General features: G+C 41.1%; 1 protein-coding gene across 2 annotated transcripts in view; it reads left to right on the top strand.

Annotated features, from left to right (window-relative positions):
* The first annotated feature begins 1833 nt into the window (after positions 1-1833).
* Positions 1834-18552, top strand: part of pcsk5a (proprotein convertase subtilisin/kexin type 5a) — a 45542-nt gene continuing 28823 nt past the window's right edge. Inside the window, exons 1-12 of one of the 2 annotated variants that reach the window (XM_084935514.1) lie at positions 1834-6573; positions 7539-7643; positions 9459-9629; positions 9795-9935; positions 10222-10289; positions 10536-10624; positions 10745-10917; positions 11075-11281; positions 14072-14172; positions 14278-14381; positions 14701-14821; positions 15067-15255. In XM_084935514.1, the coding sequence (XP_084791640.1) occupies positions 6424-6573; positions 7539-7643; positions 9459-9629; positions 9795-9935; positions 10222-10289; positions 10536-10624; positions 10745-10917; positions 11075-11281; positions 14072-14172; positions 14278-14381; positions 14701-14821; positions 15067-15255 (1619 nt within the window). In that variant the 5' untranslated portion in view covers positions 1834-6423. Of the gene's footprint in view, positions 6574-6813; positions 7644-9458; positions 9630-9794; positions 9936-10221; positions 10290-10535; positions 10625-10744; positions 10918-11074; positions 11282-14071; positions 14173-14277; positions 14382-14700; positions 14822-15066; positions 15256-18552 lie in introns of those variants that run through there. The other variant, XM_084935513.1, reaches the window with a different exon arrangement.

Genomic DNA, 18552 nt, shown 5'->3' with positions numbered 1-18552 from the left:
TATATTTTTTTAAAATGTGCAGGGGTATCCTACAAAAAGGTTGAAGGCTGTCTTCGGCAGTTCCCCCTTAAGTGCTATTTCTTACATGACATTTTGGACAGTGGAAATTGCAGGCTGGAAGTGCTTTTCCTATCTTTTTAAAGGCTCCCACTGCCATTGATTAGCCTTATTTTAGAGCCCCTTAGGCATTTGGCTAGAGAAGCCCGTTGTAGCAAAGCATTTCCGTGAGGTTTGATGAGAGAATTTTTAAAAATATTTCCAATCACGCTTCTTTATAATGTGAGACGTTTGCTTGTGCAGAAAGGACATACAAGAGACAGGAATGTCTTTCACAGAGACGTTTATTGAGGTCAATAGAGTGCAGCAGAACAAGTTAACACGTGTCAAGCCACTGTCACTCTGGAAGCCTTCCTGACAACAGGGTGCACATTTCACAAAGTGTATCCATTTCTGAGCATTCCGCATTCCTCACTGTCTGGATCCAAGATGTTACATATGTGGTGAGCCCGTTGAGACAGAGAATGTGAAACTATGCAAGGTCTTTCTCCCCAGCATAGAAGCGAGTAGCTCTGAAGGTACCAGATGCTGAATCATTACATTCCTCCACGTCTGGCTGTTTCACTGAACGGCTCTGGTGCAGTAATTGGCCTCTGAGAGACTCCTCATCAGAGTGACCCCTTGTGCTTTTTGACCTCTCTTACAAGTCTTTAGGAGTAAAAGTGTAATGAATTGTTGAGGCTTTGAGTGCATCACTAGCCTAATATTAATTTGAATAAAATGCAACATTAATGTATAACCGCATGAAGAATTTCTAGAAGGTTGGTTCAAAGAACAAATAAAAAATAAAAAAAAAATGGTGATAAAAACTGTCGGACTGTTTCAATCTTTGAACATAAGATGTCACCAATGTAGATTTATGATTTATGTGATGGTTTCATTAAACCATACAAACATATATACCAAACACAATGCCAGAGAAAAGGATTTTTTCATGTTTATCACTCAGCTGATTTCCTGTTTTGCATTTTTTTCCATTGGCTCTCGTGCAGTCTTGGTAGTTTTAGTTTGTTTCTTTTCCACACAAGTTCCATTCACCACCTCTTCACCAGCTCCTTTACTAAGCTCTTCCTTATAGCTACTGTGCGCAGCCTCCCCCTACTTGTCAGACTGTCTTTGAAGCCATTGTTGTCCAGCTGTTCAAACATTTCCTTGAGCAGTTCCTGTCTATTTTTTCCTTGTGCATGCCTGTTTGTCTGCTCTTTGAGTTATCATCTTTTTTTTCTTCCTTTTTTTAGTCTCGTTTGAATTCTGCTTTTGCTTCCTCCCTCGCTGGATCTGTTTGCTTCTCCCGATCACCTTTCTTGCCATTAAAAAATTTGGATTTTGGACTTTTGCATTTGCGTTCTTCCATTTCAAGTCACGCGCATCCTCTTGGAGGCTAACGCCGCAAAACTTGTCCTCTCGATGTTACTGATGTGCTTGTTCCCTTGTTCCCTGCTCGTACCCGCACTGTTAGTGGCAAACACTCGCGTCTTCAAAATGGCATGTCATGCAGCAAAACCCATGATGCCACACAACAGAGCATACAAAACAGCAAGAACAGTTGAACAAAGAAGAAGAGTTCACGCCTGTGCTGCCTGCAGGGCAGTCAGTGTGCTCAGGAACACGTTTGACAATTATTTTCAGGGGAATATGTCACTGCTTGAGAAGACTTTTCTGAACATCAAAGTCGGTCTCTCTGAAGACATGTTAGATAACTTCAAAGTCTTGTGACTGCTTTGCCAAGAGGTGCTTTCCCTTTGTTTTGCTCAGCTAGTTTTGTTTTCCATTTCATTGTGCAGCAGATGATAAAGACTGTGAGTCCACGTTGCATCATGGACCTGCTCTCTGTAATTTACCGCTCAAGGTCTGAACAGGCATCGGGCGAGACTTTAACCACCAAAATATTCTGACAGGTAGGTACACGAGGAAGAAGCTCCGAGAAGGTCTTTTGAAGCTGTGCCATTTCTTTCTCTCTCTTTTTTCTTACTTTGAAAGCATCATGAATCGAGATGCCATGATGAAATTACATTATAATTTTGTAATTTCCAAATTTTTGTCTGATTGCACATCAAATCTATCATTCTAACTATTTTTTTTTTCTCCCTAAGGTTGTTATTTTGAAGGCAGCAGAGATATTGTCCGAGAATTACTCAGACCTTCAGGTTACACGAAACACAAGAGAACGGATGCTCCAGACAGTATTTTTCTTTATCTAACAAGATTTTATTTTTTTTGTGAGACCTTCCTTTCATTCCTCAAAGAAAATCAGAACAAATAAATGTCGCCGAAGTCTCTGGATGATAAAGGTTTTTAAATGGGAGATATATATAAGTATGTATGAATACAAAGTGCAGTATGGCAGAAGGGAACAGCTGCTCTCTTTTCAGAAATGATCAGCTGTTGTGCTGCCTTTATTTCCCACGGCATCAAAACAGCAACTAGAGGCTGAGGCCTACACGTCTTCTTAATTAGTAAGTCATCCTCCAACAATATCCTGCATACATGCTGTTATGAACCTCACTTACCTGCTGCACATATACTAGGTCTCTAGTGACATAATTATATGACTGATGCCGAGGCATTAGTTGGAATTACTATGAGTGTCGGTGGATGTTATAGAAACATCTCTGCATATTGGCCTTGAGCCCATTCAGGCAAAAATAAAATCACAGTATGAAATACATAGCGTGAAGTGGAAAATGAAGCACCCGTTCGTCCAATCTTTGCCTGTCGAGCACACTAAGCACGGTCTGAAATTTGTGTTTGAGTTTGAATATTTGAGTATTTATGGGATTTGTGAAGCTTTGGTTTAAGTTTTCATGAGTAAAACAAAGCAGTGTTGTGCACATTTGACTTACGCTGTGTAGTTAGAAATGAACAGCGGAACTGTGGGAAAATAAAAGAATGGCAGGACGGCTGTTTTTAGCAGCTTTTTGTCTGATGTAAGTTAAGAAAAGGCGCCGGCTCTTCTGAAATAAAGCATAATGATTCGACTAACAGGAACACACTGAGACATGCTGTGTCGCATATTCTTGTTAATCATCCTCTGGTTCCTATCATCCCCTGCCATTTGCATTTTTTTTCATGTAATAAAGTATTGTAGAAGTATAAAACATAGAATAATCGCTTACTTTGGCTCTGGATGAGAGGATTTGTTTTATCTGTAGTATGCTGCAATGTAACTAAGGCAACTGAGCTATCCAACTTTGCAGATCACACAGATTATTACAGTTAATTCATCTCCTTCTCCAAAATTTTCTTCACTTTAATCTCAATACTAAACAAGTTAAAAAATATGTTATGTATGGTGGTGAGAAAAAAGCTTCTGCTTGGAGTTCGATGTCAGCTGCCGCAATCAAGCACCTAGCCATGCAACTGTAGCATTCCCAGCCTCCTCTGGCATTAACATCAGCATAAACAGTGTGCACTGGGAGTTTCACTGTATGGGTTTCCATGGCCATCAGTTCCAGTAGGTGTAACATGTCAGTGTCCCAGTACTGATGTCTGGTCTTCGTTAACATTACAAATGATACAAATAGGTGTATTAGCACAGGCTTCAAAAACAGGCTGATAACATCAACAGAAAAACTGAGAGGCGTAGGTTAGCGTTTCAAAAACAAAAAAAATCAAACAAGTAGAAAACGTTTTATTTGAAGCTGGAAGAGGTAACTATGGCGTCTTAAAGAGTTTAGATGAGGAGTAGACAAAATTTTGTTTCCAGAGTGCCACACTGACTTTGATAAAGCAAGAAAAGGACTGCATGGTGGAAAAATGGCAAATGGCCTGTATTTGTATAGCGCTTTACTCAGTCCCTAAGGACCCCAAAGCGCTTTACACTACATTCAGTCATCCACCCATTCAAACACTGGTGATGGCAAGCTACATTGTAGCCACAGCTGCCCTGGGGCGCACTGACAGAGGCGAGGCTACTCTGTCAGTGCGCCACTGATCAGAGGGCGCCACTGGGCCCTCTGACCACCACTAGCAGGCAGCAGGTGAAGTGTCTTGCCCAAGGACACAACGACCGAGACTGTCGGAGCCGGGGCTCGAACCGGCAACCTTCCAATTACAAGACGGACTGCCAACTCTTGAGCCACAATCGCCCCATAAAGAAACTCAAATCGTGATTACAAAAAAATATCACCTAAATGCTTTAAGAACATTTAGCCTACATCTCTTCAGGCGTTTCACATTCACCACTGTGTAGGTCACTGTTGAAACACATTGGACTGGAATAGAGTTAAACAGCAGAGCAGACTTGTTGCAGTTATTTGTTTCAAGATTCCTCTGTATGCTGCTCTTTCTTATTGATTTTTTTTGAGGGGGGCTGTTTTGTTTTGTGGGCTGGATTGAGATAGTTGGCTGGGTGGTTCCTGTCCTCAGGCCATATTTTGCCTATGTGTGGTTTAGATGCTCAGCCCACAGTTAAACAAACTGCTGATAAATGAAAACAGCTTATATCTATGGCTACTCCTTTCAAGCTGGCTAACATATGTAACCTATCATGATGTACCTTTCACTGAGCATGGTATCCATGAGAGGTAAATATAGGGGAGCTCTCTGCTCTTCAACCAAATATCAACCTGTAAACAAAATAGCCACCAAGATACTTTTTGGAAGGACTAGTCACGCTCAGAGTGGTCAGTCTGTAAGCTATAAGGTTGTGCTCATCTCGCTCTGTGTGCTAACGCTGTAACTGATTGGTAAATGGTAAGTGGACTGGATCTTATATAGGGCTTTTCTACTCTACCTGACCACTAAGAACTTTATACAACATGCCTCACTCCCCCATTCGTACAGCCACTGCTTCTTTGGTGAAGTGCTTTCTATCTAACGTTCACACACATTCACTCTCTGATGGATGCATTGGAGAGTAACTTGGGGTTAGTATCTTGCCAAAGGAGCAGCCAGGGATCAAATGACCAGCCTTCCAATTAGTAGATGACCTGGTCTCCTGAGCTAGAGCCACCCCTCAGCCACTTTTGATGACCTCTCACCCTGAAGGCTGGGATAAGCACCAGCCACGATAAACAAAGTGGTTGGCTGGCTCGATGGACTGTAAGTTTGTTATTGCTGCAAACTTACAGTCCATGCTCCTTGCTGACTGCTTTTCTGTGTTAAATATTTAGCACACGAGTAGGAAACTGATACTGAATTTTAGGTTAAATAAATAATAAATATTAATAATGATAAATAAATATTTCTATGCTGCAGCAGGTAGATGGAGACACCTGCTCCAGTACTTCCTGTATAAAGCCCACCCTTCCTATTCTTCAGCATGCATCTTTTGTTTCTCAGCCATAGACAGTATAAAATATGTACTGTACATAGCCACTCTGACATCACCTAGTAGTTTTGGACTTTTTGTTTTGAACCCTCAAAACACAAACATTTTGGCTGTTGTTAATGCTAATTCTTCAGGTAATGCTAGTTAGCTTGGTTAGCAAGCTATGTCCACAAATTGTATGCATGCAACACACAGACATAATAATTTGGCTAATAAAAGATAGACAAATAATCAACAACAATTAATAATATTAGTAAAATAATTCAGTAAAAAGTCTCACAATGGCACAAACACAGCAGAGAGATCCACTTCAGTTGCTCGGATTAATGGAGTTGAGGCCTAGCAGCACCTGCTGGCTAGAGCTGCCTATGCCTTGATATCTCTAACTCAATCATCCAAACAGGTAAGTCACAAAAGAATTCAACTTAAATATACCACCTTGAGCAGGGAGGATGTCATTTTACATCATTGGCCATCTAGCAAGACTTTCCAGGCTTGAAGTGTAAGGCATAAATGTGTAAAATTACAGAAAAAACTTCCAGTAGTTCATTGTTCATTGCCCAGATGGTCCATGGAAAATGTTGATGTTGTTGTTTCTATGTGTTTCTGTCTATTGCTTTCTGAGTATGAATAGGGGAAGTCTTTATCAGTACGAAAACATCTAAAGAAAAATAAATAAATAAAAAATGAAAGTACAGGTCAAACTTATGCCAACGGGGTCTTTCTCCTCTAATATTTATCACGTCTGATTACTTGAGCTTTCTATTTTTTTTTAAATACAGACAGCTCATTCATTTTATTTGCAAAGAGTAAAGAAAAGATCTATATACGTAAAGTATAACCCACAGATCAGATCCCAATAAAGGACAGACTGTAGCTGATCCCCGGCCTCCATATTGAAGTAATTTGATAGAAGCTTGTAGTCAGTGAAGAAGTCAAGTCTTCACAACTTCAGCCGGCAGAACATCGGGTGCATCCTGCGTCTTTGAGCCAGCGGATTTCCCGCAATGAGAAGCATCTGCAGCAGAACAGAGTGCGGGGACAGCTCGTGAAACACCTGGGCACCGGCTATTTACCGAGAGAAATAAGCAGCAATGGCGCGTTTTATTGGGCTGTGGATGGGAACTCTCCTCCAGCTTTGCCACGCAACGATTTATACAAACGACTGGGCGATAAAAATAAGAGGGGACCTCGAATCTGTGAACAGGATAGCAGAGAAATATGGATTTACTAACATGGGACAGGTGAGTGCCCTCAAACATGAAGAGGGCAATTATTTACACAATTACCAGACTTGCATTTGGAAGTTTCATTTATTGGAAAACTGGAAATATTGGACAAATCTAACTGTGGAGCCACTAATGGCTTTACTAATATTTTTTAGGATTGCATCAAAAGCTGTTGATATCTGTCTGTACTGTATGGTCAGCCATCCAGGAACGAATGAATTATGTCTGCTAAAGATTTAAAGAAGCAGCAGATGAACACATACATTCATAAATAAATAAATCATGTTTTTCAACAAGAATTTGACCTCTGCATTTAGCCCAGAAATGAGCAGTGAGCACACACACACTCAAAGACACACTACAGGCAGTGCTAGTGCTGGGAACTTAACCAGCAACCATAATCCAAAGTTGCTTCTCTATGAGCCACTGCTGCATTAGTTGCACTCATTTTAGACTCGTTTTTCTACACTTTCATAAAGTAACAGTTAAACTCCAAAGAAATAGCATGCTGTACTTTATTGCACATGAGATAGACTGCTATACAGTAATCTTATATTGCTGAGGTTGAAAATCAAAAAGTAATTATTTCACTAAAAAGATATTAATAAAATATTTAAGGGCATAATTTGTTGTTCTCTTGCAATAGTGTGAGCTGTCATGTGTTTTATTAACTAGTCATTACTCAGTGGACTGCGCTTGTATAAAAATATTAGCTGACATACATTATAGAATGCACACAGTGACGTGGTATGTGCAGCTACACCAGTACACAGATGAGCAGCAGTGTGGCTGAAACCTTTTGGCTCAGGTTGCCCTGGGCTGTAAAACTATCAGAGGTATAAGGTAGCCGTGTTAATAAAAGACACCACGAGCAGTTTAATAATTAAAAAGCTGTTTTGCACAGTAGCAGAGCAGAACGAGCAGCACGCCTCCACCTGCAAACAAAATCATTTCGAGGATCTGATATGTGTTTTCACCAGATTGGAGACCTGAAGAGGCATTACAGTTTTCGCCATCACGAGACGGCGAATCACTCCAAAGTAGGCAACAAAGAAGTGACTGATCGCGTCGCCAAGGAGACCAAGGTATAGTAATGAGATATGAGTAGGACTGGGAAGCTACTGGATTATTAATCAGCAGCATCATGTCCCCTCCATACACTCCACGTACACATAGGGACACATGTTCATTGTTCTGGTCCCTCCACTCACATTACAGCTTTGTGTGCACGAACACTAACAACACCTAAAGATGTCAGAAGTCCTTAAAGATCAACAAGGTGTTCAGGGTTGCATCAAATTCTTATAGTATCAATAAGCAGCTTGGGCATATAGTACAATCAGACAGGTTCTAAGCAACTCCCAGTGTTATCTGGTTACACACAAAATCACACTTTCTTTGTCTTCCACCTTCAGAAGTTAAAGAACATAGTCGATAGTAGTGTCAGTGTTAGCCAGGAGGACTTTTTTCCAACTAGGGAAAGGGAACCATCCAAGGAGCTTTTGAGTTTACATTTAGTAAACAGCTAGGGATTCATCTTTTTCACAGCATTTAGCGTACGTCAGACTTTTTAGCATTAATGTCACTTTGTACCAACATTTTTGTTCACGTATAATCGAGTAGTGTCTGAAATCACAACACACTAACATAATATAATTCAGACTGTATGACCTATGGATTGTATATTGAAGATGAATGTTGCCTCGAGCTGAGTTTTTTTAAAAGGGAGGATGAATCTGATTAAGAATTCAAGGGACCACTCACTTCTCCTACATCAACGTGGCATGCTAAGGAAAGGCCCAGAATCATAACCTTCTATGTTTGTTATCTGTTTTGATTCTAATGGAGATCACAATTTACAAGTGAACATCATCTTGTATTCAGTGAAACCTCAAAAACACAAAAAGCACAACACAGAAACTCAACTGCAATGAGTTTACTGTGGTGTAAGAGACAAAGGGTTATTTTTATGTTGACTTCTATACAACTGGACTATTGTAAAACAGAGGAGGCTCCCCCTGCTGGCCAACAAAAGTAAAGCTAAATTCAGCCTTTAACCATAACATGATTTGCTACATAACAGTGAAAATTCCTGAGAAAGAGTCACAGAAGTTAAAAAAAAAGTGTCCAACGCGAACACTATTATTGTATTATTGTGAATTTTCAGGAATTTTAATAAGTGCCCTATAACGGGTTCAGGGACAGGAAACTGCTTCTTTGGTGGAGCCATGTTTGCAGCTTTACTAAGCACAGTATTTTTTTAAAACTGAATTCTAACATCAATGCACTAACAGGATTATAATGGCAGCTGTAACATGGAGCTGTTCAGGAGTTTCAGAGCACATTAGCACGTATTTGATAAATGAACTCAGAGACCCTAACAACCATTAACAGAACCAAGAAATGTAATTAGGTTTGCAGGAATAAAAACAATTAAAAACTTCTGAATTTGCACCAAATTTAAAACCTTTTAACAACTAAGAGCAGATATTAGCCTCATAAAGGCACTAGCGGAAAAGTTTAGCGTCCACATTTTGTGATACTTCACTGAACAAAGTTACCATTTTGACCTTAAAACAGTGTTATATGAGCAATTTACAGAATGATCAGGATGTGTTTATATTTCAGTGAGACAGCCACGTGTTGCAGCAATTTGGGATTGTGTGTTTTTTTGCTGTTGAACGAAGAGCGTGCAAGTCATTAGCTTGCACTGATTACGTTTGTGCCCTTTGTCTTTGATAAGTCATCAGAGTATCAACCAGAGGTACAGTGTCAGGGCCCCACCTCTTGAGAACATAATTGTTTTTTGCCAGCGCAGTAAATGCATTATAGCTGCTGAAATATTTCACAATGGATCCAAAAAAGTAGACATAAACATCTGTACAAATGTTCCTTTTAAGGTGGAATGGCTCAAGCAGCAGGTGGTCCAGAGAAGAGTAAAGAGGATCTCCAGTGCCGGTCATATCTCTCCTATCCCCATGAGGAGAAAGCTCCTCCCTGCTACGCACCATCAGTCCAGCGACCACATGCAGGACTTCAGCGACCCAGTGTGGAACCGCCTGTGGTACATTGTGAGTCAGATTGTTTTGTTTTGTTTTCCTTTGCCATGCTCAAGTCTGAAACATAGACACACAAACGCACACAAACCCAGACAGACAGACAGAGCCTAAAATAGACCCACATTTATTCTTTACTCCTGAGGGTGAAGCTGAATGTCCCACTATTTCGCTCCACAGCAGTGCAGTGACTCCAAAGCCTGCCAGCCTCACATGAACATTGCAGCGGCCTGGAGGAGAGGGTACACTGGGAAGGGTGTGGTGGTGTCTGTCCTAGATGATGGCATCGAGAGAGAGCATCCGGATCTGAAGCCAAATTATGTAAGTGCCCTGGGATGGGACACTCTTCTTGGGAAGGGGACATTAATCATAAGCAGTTTGGCAGAGCTCTTAGTGTAAGAGCTCAGACAGATATTGTGAGCAGGGTTTTTGGGCCAAAGGTTTGGAAAGGCCAGCTAAGAGTATTGGAATGGACATTAAACGTCTGATCCACTTAGCTGTTGAGTGGGCTGGTGAATAATGCTCTTAGTGATTTGTCTGATGAAATACAGTCAGATAGCTGCTGGCATGGTGTTATGTGCCGCTACTTAGTATCTATCTGATTTAGGATCCTTTTGCCAGCTTTGATGTGAACGGACAAAACCAAGATCGTTCTTCTACCAGTGCTGTTAACAAGTGAGTACTTTGTATCTCTGGAATTGTCTTTGCACCTGCTTTGCAGCTGCCCTGTCATAATCCAGAACTCTAATTAATGCATGCTTTCCCTTTCCGTTTTCCAGTAATTACATGCATGTATGGATATGCAAAGTCCCCAGTCTAAATTCTGTCTTCGCATAGCTTGATGTAACGGAAATAGCCCGTCTTCTCCTCATGCATATGCATTTAACCTCGTGTTCTGATGTTCTCCTCCTTTCTTCGAAGCCATGGGACTCAGTGCGCAGGGGTGGTTGCTGCGGCTGCAAATAGCTCTCGGTGCACCGTCGGAGTTTCTTTCCACGCACGCATAGGCGGTGAGTCCATGTGACGCCATGAAACTCGCACGCCGAAGGACTTCTTGAAAGGCAAAGTTTTGTAGATACAGCAGGGGATTCAAACTTTATCATCGCTTTGGTGCTATCCTTTTCCCCCAGGCATCCGAATGCTGGATGGAGATGTAACAGACATCGTGGAGGCCCAGTCGCTTAGCTTCAGTCCAGGGTATATTGATGTTTACTTAGCCGGCTGGGGCCCAAAAGATGACGGGGCCACTCTGGATGGACCTGGACCTCTGACTTGTCTTGTTTTACAGAACGGCATTCAAACAGTGAGAGAAAAAAGTGTGGCTGTGTTTGTTTATGTCTGTGTCCCACCTGCGGCTGTATATTTACTGCAAGAGCTGTTCTGTTTTTTTCCTCAACATCAATATGTAAATATCATAAATAAATTAATCTCCTCTGTCTGCTTTACCCAAATAATCTCAGGGCCGGCAAGGGAGGGGCTCCATCTTTGTTTGGCCGTCAGGAAACGGAGGGGAAAGAGGTGACTACTGCTCCTGTGACGGCTACAGCAACAGTATCTACACTATCTCTATCAGCAGCAGCACTCAGCGTGGAAGCCAGCCAGATTACCTGGAGCCGTGCCCCTCCACGCTGGCAACGGCGTACGGCGGATGGGACAGAGAGGAGATGGTGAGTGTTGGTAACAGAGAACTTAATTAAGATGCACATGATTCAAAAAATAGCTTCTTTTCTTCCACCGTAGTGAGCAGCCACGCTCTCCTGCCATCAGTCTGTTGAAGATAGCTTTACCCAAATGCTGGAAAAACATTTTCTCGCCTCAATCCAAAGCAACATTCATATAGACACAAACACAAGTTGCTGAATCTAAAAAATATGTTGCGAAAGGCAACATTTCTGTTAACTATTAGTAGTTTGCACTGTGGAATCTCAGAGGCTGAAGTTTGCAAAAGTTGCAACTCAATGAACCACAAGACCTCTGGGCACCTTGCTGTCCTTGAGCCAACCATGAACTCTCCTTTATTATAAAGTATTCAGTATGTCCAGTGTGTATGTGTGTTGGCCTCCTGGGTCAGGACAATGATCCTAAGCACAGCAGCAAATCTACAATAGAAAGGCTCAGAGAGAAAAGAATCGCGGTGTTGCAATGGCCTAGTCAAAGTCCGGACCTTAACCGGATTGAAATGCTGTGGTGGGACTTCAAAAGAGCTGTGCATGAACAAATGCCCCAAAAAAGCAATGCTGTGGGCCAGAATTCCTTCACAGAAACATGAGCTACTGGTAACGTGTCTCACGGTGTTGTGGAGACAACTTGATAACTTGTGATATACAAGCTATTAAATCATGCAAAATATGCAGTTTTTCACAGACAAGAAGGAAAACAAGAAACACAATGGTCTACTATCTGTAAGAGGGTATATAATTCCTTTAAATATTTAATATTTTAGACATAAATGTCCAAAAGCAATTATTATTTTACAATAAGAGGAAGAAGTGAAGCAATGCAAGGCAGTGATACTGACTAAACTCCAGTTGCTTCTTCTGAACACAGATTACGAGATATTTGTCGTGTTATGACATTAATGTTTGCACTGCATTTACCACTCAGAGGGCATGAAGTTATTTAGATAATAAAATTATATTAACTGCTAATTTAAAAGTCATCTGATGATGACACTGGATGTCTTAGAGTCTGTAGTTGGATTTAACATTCACCGGCATCTTGCCAGCTGCTCAAAGCCAGAAAATACACATTTGGGATATTAAGCATTGGCTTTGGGCAGTGGTGTCGGGGGGGGGGGGGGGGGGGGGGGGGGGGGTGAGCATGCAACGTCTGCTGAGTGTGATAATCTGAGACACCTGTCAATCAACTAAATATGCCCAAGACGGAGGCTCTGTGAACTTTTGTCTCTGCAGAACAAAGCTGAACTTGTGAAGTCACAGAAAGGAGCAGCTCGTTCAAACCCGCAGCAACAAATGATTTTGTTTTCATGTTTATTCTTAAAGCTTTAATTTTCATTAATTAAAAGCCATTACAAGAACTGTGGTGTATGCCGTCAGAACTCAGTCAGCAGTATAATATTAACATACTAGAACGGCCCGAGGAAAATTTCCTAATGTTGTGTGAAATATGTTTTGTGAAATGCCAGATTTCACTCTTTTGTTTTGTCTATCTAACTGGAAGGGTCGTCGTCGCCCCCCCCCCCCCCCCGTTTATGCCCCCCCCCCCCCCCCCCCCCCCCCCCCCCCCCGTTTATGGCACATCACCATGGACAAAGGATAGTAGTTACTCTATACTAACACAAATTAGGATTACATACAGATTTTGCACGTAAAGGTAATAAAGGAGAATCCAGTAGGCATTAAAATGGAATACAATTGGAATGAAATCACTGTCTGAGTGTAGAAAATGCCAAATACTTCTATCGTGTCATGTGATTTTCAGACATTGTGGGTAAACAGAGTTGGGTAGCTGATTAGAGTAATTTGACTGAGAGCTGCTTCTCTGGTCTTAGGCTTACATGATTTCCATTTTATTTTCTCAACGGACACACAAAACAAAAAAAATCTAATTATGTGTACTATATTTGCCAGTATTTCTATTTTTTTTTTCTACAAAATGCATTATCTTGATTAATTTCTGTCACTCTGGCTCTTTTGTTAAATTGTTGCATTTGTCTCTGTGAGTGATCTTGTGTGTGCAAACTTAAAAATTAACCTACTTTATGACAAATGTTACCTAACTGGTTTTTGGAAACAGGTGTGTTCCAGTTGCTGGTTAACCAGGCCCATATTCTACAATATACAGCACTGTCCTGAGTTGCAATTCATTTCCAAGGAGCCAGATTTGTATTTTATTTTTTAAAATATTTTTCAAGTAGTCTTTATATAACAGGCAACTTAGCAAAAGCCAAATTTATTCTTGTATCTTTAAGCACATAATTTGTTGCCTCTTTTGTTTCATTTTGTTGTTTCTTTAGTTGAGTACTAAAAATCCAAAGATAATAGAGTTTCAGATAAAAATAGAATATCTGCACCAGTGAAGTGATTCTCAGAGAGCCATTACGGGGAAACATGTCATATGGTTTGCAGCATGTCCTTAAAAATGTTGAGGAAACTGTCCAAGTGGACAGTTCAGGCATGTTTTGCACATGTTTCAATAAATCACTATTTCCCATCTTCCCAAGAAAATATAAAGAAATGAAGGGTAAGAAACCAGACAGGATTAATTAGCTAATTTATAGCAAATCCATAACCTAAATCCTAAATATTGATCACATTAATGCTGAATCCTCCTAGTTAATTCTTGCCAGTCGTTTGAATGCTTTCCAAAATGATTTGATGCGCAAAAAAAATACACATACAGTCAAGCAGAGTCCACAAAAAAAGAGCAGTTCTGTGCAAAAACATGTTAATAGTGGGTGAATATAAAAAAATAAATATAAGTGGTTTCCTCCACAGGTGACCGTGGGTCCACAGCAGAGCTGCAGCATGGCCCAGTCAGGGACTTCCCTCGCCGCCTCTGTAGCTGCCGGTGTCATTGCTCTCACCTTGGAAGCCAAGTAAGCAGCCCTCTAATAACAGCATCCATACATGCAGCTCGTATTCAGATCAATTTGTGCAATCGGGTGATGAGAGCATGTGGTTTCCTTCTGTTGAACGTTCAGCCCCTTGCTAACCTGGAGGGATTTGCAGCACATTATTGTCCGGACATCAAAAGCTCATCATCTCAGTGCTCCTGACTGGCGTGTAAATGGAGCCGGATACAAAGGTACTCCCATCGGCTCTCTGCTGATTTTCTAATTCCACATTGTTTATTTTAATATTTGCCAGCAAAAAATAAATAAATAAATAAAAAAGAAGAATCCCCTGACTTGATAAGCATATTTTAGTAAATGTTCCTCTCAGCTCTTTTTTGGGGGAACTATAAAGCAGCGAGCATACAAACTAATGAGGTACTGTGAGCAGAAGAGCGATAAACGCCTACAAAGTCTCGGGAGTGTGTGAAGTCATTTATAAGCTACAGTGCCTTCTCTATGCCCCAGCTAATGTGCAGTGTGTGTGTTTGGGGATGTGCTGGTGTCTGTTAGTGAGCCACCTGTACGGCTTTGGCCTGCTGGATGCTGAGAGCATGGTGAAGGAGGCAGAGCGCTGGAAACAAGTCCCCTCGCAGCATGAATGTGCGGAGGAGGCTGCCATCCAGCTGAGCAGGTATCAGAGATCTCTGCTTCGACTCAGGGCTTTCCTTGATTCCTCCCCTTTTATCGCACGTTATCTATTTCTGTCTCTCTTCTCGAATTGATTTCTCTCACACTGATTCGCGGTCGTACTTTAATGGGTGTCATTTTCCTTACCGCGGCTCTCCTCGTAACTTTCTCTTGCGCTTCTTGTTTTCCGCCTGTTCTTTTATCTCCACTACTCCCTGCGTCTCTTTTTTCTCTTTTCTCTCATGACAGACTTATTCATCCGGGCTCAGTGCTAATGTCTGTGCATGAGACTACAGGCTGCTCCAGCAAGGCCCCGCAGCACGTCGCTTATGTGGAGCACGTCGTGGTCCGGGTTAACATAAGCCACGGTCGCCGTGGTGATCTCTCCATCACCCTCACGTCACCTTTGGGCACCACGTCGCAGCTGCTGGCAAACAGGTAACCGAGAGCAATGGTTTCTGCAGATTAACTGATAAACATCAAATCCTTCAAAAGCCAAATGTTTGAGTTTGACACATTTGTTAAATTAAAGGAATAATGGTACTTTTTGAAATATATAACACCGAAATATAAAACATACCTGTTAAAAGTATCAACTTCACCTTTGCTGAGATACTATTTAAAGCTGCTGTAATCAGTACTTGAGTGGTCACTGTATCTACAGCCCCTTGATCATTTTGATGTCTTTGAGCTCATCCTTTTGGTTTCCACTTGCAACCTTACTGTTTTGGTTTCCTATTAACTGCTCTCACCAGCAAAGTTACAAGCAGGAGTGGGCTGTTGTTTTCAGTGAAAAGGTTAAAAAAACCCAAAAAAACTGAAGTGCACCGCCTGTGAAGCACCAAATAACAGACAGAGAGAGTTCGTGACTGGATGGCAAGGAGACTGGAGTATTTAGCCAGTTGCTGTGCAACCACTAGAGGTGTTAAGCTATAAGTCTTCACCGACCATTTAAAAATACAAATAAAGGGATGATTTTTAATTGCTCATGTTCTACTTTCATGACGCTTTTGATCTTTGTTTTCTAAAAGGTAATAATTAGTGCGTCATCAAGGTATTAGCTGATATCGAACAATCAGCACATAAGATGGCATTTAATGATCACAGTAACCGTTAAGTCTAATTGTTGAATGTTGTCATTGTGTTTCTTAAATTTGTAAAGTCTTAGTTCAATCTATAGGATCAGGACATTCCTTTGTCTCTGACCACCTCTCCAGCCACGCTGTGCTGGGGGAGGTTTTATTGCAGATACATCCTATCTGACAGATCTGTTTCTTGTGATGTTGCTTCCTGCTTTTATGATCCTTTTGGTGAGCAGGAAGTCATGCATACAGAGACACACACACACGTTCTTGCACATGCATACACATACACACACACACACACACACATTGTCTTTGTAACCAAGAGGGGTCTTACGAGGGGAGGTGCTTTTGCTGTGATGTGTATTGTAACAGTTTGTCAATAAATAGCTGCGAGGGAAACTACTCTTGGAAGGATTTGGGCTGGAGTCAGGTGAGGAGCATGAGCTCCAAGAGCTGGTTCTGACCCAAACTTCCCTCGTTAGCGAGTTGGTTGTTCTGTTATGTCTTGCGTTCTTCATGAGGAATAAGTCTCTAAACTAGCGGGGCTTGTGGAAACACAGACCCAACAGTAACCAAGTTTTACACACTCAGTTAATGGGGTTAAGTTAATGGGTCATTCTAAATTGCCCATAGGAGTGAATGTGACTGTGAATGGTTGTCTGTCTCTATGTGTTAGCCCTGCGACAGCGTGTTGACCTGTCCAGGGTGTACCCTGCCTCCTGCCCTATGGTAGCTGGGATAGGCTCCAGCCTCCTTGTGACCCTGACAAGGATAAGCAGAAAACAATGGATGGATGGATGGGCAGCGTGACTATGGTGTAGTGGTTAATGTGTTTGCCTTACACATGAAAAATCCCCGGTTACAAGCTTGTACACATTCAATTTTATAACAATAAATCATAACAACAGTCACCTCAAGGCAGTTATCTGTGCCAAATCAATGAGGATCCATGTGCTGTGGTGACATCATAGGAAATAAAGGAGCAGTCATGGTGCTTATTTTATCTTAAATAATTAGACTAATTTTTTGACACTACAGAAAAATCACAGATCTAATATTATTCCATGGAAAAAAGTAAACACACCCTTACCATTACAGGCTTAATTTCCTCCTTGTTGCTGGTTTGTGTCGTTGTTTACAGTCTTTGGCATTTTTCACCAGCCTTATATGCAAAATTCCTTTAGTTGGAAAATATTTGAAGGCTTTCTTAACTTGCCTGTTCCAAATCTCCCTCCAAGGGCATTTAGACGTGACTCCAGTCTAATCTGTGCTGATACAATCTGGAGCAGAATTCATTTTTTGCCTTCTGTCTGTGATTTGTCTGTGAAGTGTATGTGATTCCAAAAATCCTGGTCTTTCTTTATATGCTTGTGTCGTTTTTTATTTCAAATTAGTACCTCACAATGATTTTCCAGACAACAGACTAATTTATGTACAATAATTTATAGATCTATTTAAGTTAAGTTTAAGTTAAGTTTTTTTTCCTCCAAGTGTTTCCAAGTGTTAAAGAACAGTTTAGAGCTTGGCTTATACCTGACCATAGGTATCTATTAAGGTTTTCAGACGAAATCTCTAATGCGGATGAAGTAATTAACAGTCTTTAACAATGCGAGAGGTCATGTACAAGTTCAATAAAAACAGAATAATTTACAGATGTTGTAAGTCCACATATTAGCCACAGTTGAACACAGAAAACATCTAAAACTGAGAAATTTTACTATTTCATGAATTATGTCAGCAATTTTGAATGTGATGGCAGCAACAAGTCTCAAAAAAGTTGGTACAAAAGGACCAAAACTATGGAAAAGCAAGTTGTACTAAAAAGAAACAGCTGTTACAACTAATTAGGAAAAATGGTCAGTAACATGATGGCAGAAGCAGTCTCTCAGAAGTAAAGATGAGTGGTTTAGTAGGCAAATTGTGGAACAATTGGATAATAAACATAACATTTCCAACATAAAATCGTGAAGACATCATCAAAAGTTCCCAGGGATGTGGAGAAGGACCAAAATCCACAATGGATGCCCCCACGGCATTAAAGACGGGCATCATGCTGTCATGGAAATGTCTGCATGGGCTCAGGAAGACTTGGAGAAATTGGTGTCTGTGAACAGTTTGCTGTGCCATCCACAAATGCCCGTTAAAGAAGAAACCATATGTGAAGATGATCCAGAAATGTTGCCCTTCTTCTCTGAGCCAAAGCTCATTTAAAATGGACTGAGGCAAAGTGGAAAACTGCTCTGTGGTCAGATGAATTGAAATTCCTTTTGAAAAACATGAACACGGCATCCCCTGGACTAAAGAGGCGAGAGACCGTCCAGCTTGTTATCAGCGCTCAGTTCAAAAGCCTGCATCTCTGATGGTTATGGCGTGTGCATCAGCGCCTATGGAATTGGCAGGTTGCACATCTGGATAGGTACCATCAGTGCTGAGAGGTATATACAGGTTTTTAGAGCAACATATGCTCTGAAAGTCTTTTTCAGGTAAGGCCACACTCATACACAGAGAGAGGAGAGATTAAAAAAACACACAGGAAGCAGAAAAGATAGATTACAGGTCAGCACAGGAGGACAAGAGGGACTGTGACGATTAGATTTTTTCCATGTGATTGACTGATTTTTTTAAAATATGAAAATGACTAGAAAACAGG

The sequence above is a fragment of the Perissodus microlepis genome, chromosome 7 (assembly GCF_051167445.1).
Source record: "Perissodus microlepis isolate ML-2025 ecotype Zambia chromosome 7, ASM5116744v1, whole genome shotgun sequence".
Taxonomy (NCBI): domain Eukaryota; kingdom Metazoa; phylum Chordata; class Actinopteri; order Cichliformes; family Cichlidae; genus Perissodus; species Perissodus microlepis.
Note: the sequence above shows the minus strand (reverse complement) of the source record. Positions and strands in the feature narration are given on the sequence as shown.